Source organism: Penaeus vannamei, chromosome 4 (assembly GCF_042767895.1).
Source record: "Penaeus vannamei isolate JL-2024 chromosome 4, ASM4276789v1, whole genome shotgun sequence".
In the NCBI taxonomy this organism is placed as follows: Eukaryota; Metazoa; Arthropoda; class Malacostraca; order Decapoda; family Penaeidae; genus Penaeus; species Penaeus vannamei.
Window position 1 is genome coordinate 11,143,456 of NC_091552.1, and position 5,000 is coordinate 11,148,455.

General features: G+C 43.0%; 1 protein-coding gene across 1 annotated transcript in view; it reads left to right on the forward strand.

The window, feature by feature from the left end:
- LOC113806018 (proteoglycan 4) overlaps positions 1–3,770 on the forward strand; it is a 6,337-nt gene extending 2,567 nt beyond the window's left edge. Inside the window, exons 3-5 of the mRNA XM_070120647.1 lie at positions 1–1,295; positions 3,234–3,401; positions 3,539–3,770. The exon at positions 1–1,295 is cut by the window's left edge and continues 621 nt beyond it. Of these exons, the coding sequence (XP_069976748.1) occupies positions 1–1,295; positions 3,234–3,401; positions 3,539–3,598 (1,523 nt within the window). The 3' untranslated portion in view covers positions 3,599–3,770. The remainder of the gene's footprint in view (positions 1,296–3,233; positions 3,402–3,538) is intronic.
- Positions 3,771–5,000: the final 1,230 nt, after the last annotated feature.

Below are 5,000 nucleotides of genomic sequence, written 5' to 3' on the forward strand. Positions count from 1 at the left end.
CTACAACACCAAAACCCACTACTGCTGTGCCTACAACCCCAAAACCCACAACTGCTCAGCCTACAACACCAAAACCCACAACTCCTGAGCCTACAACACCAAAACCCACAACTGCTCAGCCTACAACCCCAAAACCCACAACTCCTGAGCCTACAACCCCAAAACCCACAACTGCTCAGCCTACAACCCCAAAACCCACAACTACTCAGCCTACAACCCCAAAACCCACAACTCCTGAGCCTACAACCCCAAAACCCACAACTGCTCAGCCTACAACTCCAAAACCCACAACTGCTCAGCCTACAACCCCAAAACCCACAACTCCTGAGCCTACGACCCCAAAACCCACAACTGCTCAGCCTACAACCCCAAAACCCACAACTCCTGAGCCTACGACCCCAAAACCCACAACTGCTCAGCCTACAACCCCAAAACCCACAACTACTGAGCCTACGACCCCAAAACCCACAACTGCTCAGCCTACAACCCCAAAACGCACAACTCCTGAGCCTACGACCCCAAAACCCACAACTGCTCAGCCTACAACCCCAAAACCCACAACTCCTGAGCCTACGACCCCAAAACCCACAACTGCTCAGCCTACAACCCCAAAACCCACAACTCCTGAGCCTACAACCCCCAAACCCACAACTGCTCAGCCTACGACCCCAAAACCCACAACTCCTGAGCCTACAACACCAAAACACACAACTCCTGAGCCTACAACACCAAAGCCAACAACTCCTGAGCCTACAACCCCCAAACCCACAACTGCTCAGCCTACGACCCCCAAGCCCCCAACTGCTCAGCCTACAACCCCAAAGCCAACAACTCCTGAGCCTACAACCCCCAAACCCACAACTGCTCAGCCTACAACCCCAAAGCCAACAACCCAACCACCTGCACCCTCAGGCCGACTCCTGCACTTCAGAGGGCGAAAAGTTCTAATGCTGAGAGAGGAGGTCACATCATCAACTATAACTGTTTCAGCCGACCCATCCTCCTCCACTCCTTCATCCTCACCCTCAACCAGCGACCCAACCCTTCCCCTGTGCACCAAGAACGAGACAGCTGGTGAAGATGACCTCTGCACGCGCTTCATCCAAGTTCTGGATGATATTGAAGCTGTTACGGAGGAGATTGAGAAAGGATTAACTGGCGAGGAGCAGCTGGAGACCCTCAAGAACTGCTCGGCGAGGCTTGACCAAGTAGTCCAGGAAGCGGAGACTGACCCTGAGTTCCTCGAGGGCATCAACAAGGAGCAATTCGAGGAGAGGAAGACACATGTGGACGATGTAAGTCTTTTACTGTTTTGCTATTGGTCCGGTTTCCTGTTTTGCCTTGTAATATGTTCCTTCTCTCCCAATAAGCATACAGATAAATCGGTGTATGCATGTGTCCATGACATTGATAGTCCTTATATATATTCATCGAAACTCTTTACCTTTGCTTAAAGAAGAAAATACTTTTGAACTGTTAAATCACTGGTGATAAAGCCATGACAGATTGCTTTGCCCAAGCCACAATTTCCTGGGTTATTCTATAAGCATTCTCCTGGTGGGCAGGGTCATTCTTGGGTAATTTAGCCATGTATCCTTTTAGCCTGAGTTGGCAGTTCCAGCTTGTGCAAACATGTAAAATCATTAGTTAGGGCATGTTGCCTAGCCAACTGTATCCATTTCTCCGAAACAAGAACCTGTTCTAAAGATATCAATTCAACACTGCAAGGTGTGAGAACAGATTCCTTCCAGTGGGAACCACTTTTGTAGACATGGGTTTCGCCTGATTGATAAATGAGGTTGTTACCACTAAGTTATCAAGACTAGGATAAAACGGTGATACTGTAAGTCAAAGTTGGTGACATGTCTTACTCCACACTGGCCTTGGATGGTATCTCTAACCATTATACAGCCCATGTGCGTGTTGGATAGAATAGGCTGCTATTAATGATTCAGTCTTTTAATTACTATGTCAGACTCTTCCGGAGTGTTTCAAACACCTTTAGGTTCATGTAGGCTGAAAGTCACATGGACATTGTCATTTGCGTGCTTCTCAGGAATAAATCCAGATTGCTGCAGACTGTAATGGCTTCAGCAGGTGGTGTCTGATATGTATTAAACATATGAGAACAAGCACCTTGTCTGGCATGCTGAGCAGTGGACTGCTTCAGTAACTGCAGGGTTTATATTTGTGTACACAGTGCTGTGGGGGCTGTCAAGATGTGCACTGTGATATGTTCAGAAATTGTCCCAGTACATTCCATCTCCCTCAATCTGGAACATCCTGGTATGGTCACTGGATAGTCAGGGGATTTTGAAGGGTACACGGAGGGGTACCATTAATTCCATCCATGATTATCACTATAGAACTCGGCACTCTTGTAAACATTGCAAGGCCAAAGTTTGTCTATTCCTTTAGCCAAATTGGAGGAGGAAGCTGTTCATACTACTGGCATCAATCTTAGAGTCGTGAGAACTAACAGACGTCTCATACCCAGTTTAATTATAGCAAATATCGCACTGAAGACACCTAGAACAATGCAGATATCCCATTGAGGACTGTGGTTGCCATGGAAGTGTGCTTACTATAAAGCACCTCTTGCACATTGAATATACAGATATTTTATTTTAAGGCTAGTAGTACAACAATGAGACATGAGGCAACGTGCCTGCTTTAGTCTCAGTGTCATTACGTACACATCAACTGGAGTTACTGTAAGTATCAAAGGCTAAAATCTGTTGGAGTTGACCATGGCTGCCCCCCAAATTGGTGGCCATTGCTTTCTCCTAACCAGTGAGGGCAGTCACTTCAACCCTCAGTTCTCTCATCATCGGTGGTAAGGGATCATCCTTCTTTAGAGAGTAATCACGTTCAGATGGCCCATTTGAAGTTAAACGCCGAGTGGTCCTTTAGGTACCACATTTGCCATTTATGGCATTACCCCATAAAAGGTGGATCACAGGCTACAGAGTCCAGTATCTACCTGTGATGTTCTCTAGGGTTAAGACCCTCACACCTCACACTGGGACACAGGAGAGATAGTTTATCTGCTTTTGCTGGGTTGCTCCCTTTTCGCACCAGACCAGCCAGTAGTGGCAGCTGTAAGCGAGGAAGCTTGAAAGCACGTAGCGCTAACTTAGGCAAGCTACAACTTCAAACCACCTTGGCCATGAAACACGTGCCCTTATTTTGAACATAAGCCCCAAATAATCCTCTTTCGTTCTCTTCCAAAGGCCATCGACAACGCCGAAAAAGTCGTCGAGGCAAAGCTGGATCCAGAAGACCCATACGATCCTACCGTCGCCATAGTCCTGGGTGTCCTGGGAGGCCTCGTCGCTGTTGCCCTGATTGGCTACGGAGGATTCGTGTACTACAAGAAGAAGAAGGAGACTGAAAACACCGTAAGATAATCCCCTTAATCTCGTTATTTCTGTTTGTTTTATGTAGTTGCTCAGTTTGTTCGTTTTCTTGTGCTTTATTATTTTCTTTTTGGTTTTATTTATTTTTCGTCTCTAACAATATTTTTTTTTCTTGGCAGAGAAAGCAAGGTTATGATAACGCGGACTTCAAGGACGACAACGAAGCTGAGGGCTCTTAAGGGAGACTGGTGTTTTGCAAGATCTGAATGGCCTCTAATTTCAACATTATTAGACATATTTTTAATTTTAAACCATTTTCTAAGGCCATTCCACACAGACACACACACACACACACACACACACACACACACACACACACATACACACACACACACACACACACACACAAACGATAACCATCGTTAAACAACAAATATTTCTTTTATGTGAAAAAAAAAAATCGTTAATATTCAAATAAAAATATTGCTAATGTGATAGATTCTCCTACGAAATGCATGAAAGAACTCATTGTATCATTGTAATATTTAAGTCGATCATGGATTAAATGTGTTTATGTTTTTACTCATCAAAAAACATTAAAGATAATAATAATAATAATAAATGTCCAATATAATGGTTTTCCTTCTTTTGTTGTTGGTTTCGCGATTTAATAAATTTTTATCAGTATTTCAGTACCAGAAGAATAAGTGTAGAAATATACAAATCCTGTTGATTATAACAACTGATATGAAATGCAGAATGGTAAAATTTGCAGTCACATCACTTCACAAGTTCTCCCTCGCCACCGTTTTCTGTTATTAGGTAGCTGTAAATGAATAATACAAGGAAAAAAGGAAAGAAAGAAAAAAAAAGGTGTACATATGTGGTTCCTTTTTTTTCGGCCACGTGACCAATATGTCCACGGTCCCGTTCAGTTTCTGTTATTGCTAGTTAGTATAATGGTGTTAATATCTTTAGGACAAGAACACTGTATGGAAAGATCCCAGTTCATTGTTATATGATAGTTATTTACCTGTAGGAATAAACTAAGACAAAATTTAGTTTATTTCGGTTACGATTTTCATATTGCTCCATCCCCCCCCCCACCCCCCAAGAGCATGATTCACTAACGAACTTGATATCTTAGTTACTATCTTATATTCAGTGGTAAGTATGCTGGTAACTCAAGTTTAAAGGGACGTTCTGATCACGTGTCATCCCGTTTTTGTTTGTTTGTTTACTGTTGACAATATGATCCCCCACCATAAATAATCCGATTTTCACATGAAATGAGCAACAAACGTTAGTAAAATTATGACATAGGTTTATACAAAAGTATAAGAAATATATGGAATCGATAGATCAGTAAACTCCTATAGTATTATTTCATTGAAACGTAAACTAACAATAGCAACGTTAAACGAGTATAGCAGCTCCAAACCACATGGGCCAAGAACGCCTTTTAATTATTTCTTTGTTTGACGATAATTGGCGACGATTAAAAAATGTTTGGAAGTATCTTGTTTCTGAATTAAAAGAGATGGATAAACAAAACAAAAACAAAAACCTGTTTGGACTGGTTCCTTGGTTTACGCGGGGGTCGAAGAGTAAGGAATGAAGGGTCATTTGGAGTTAGTTAGC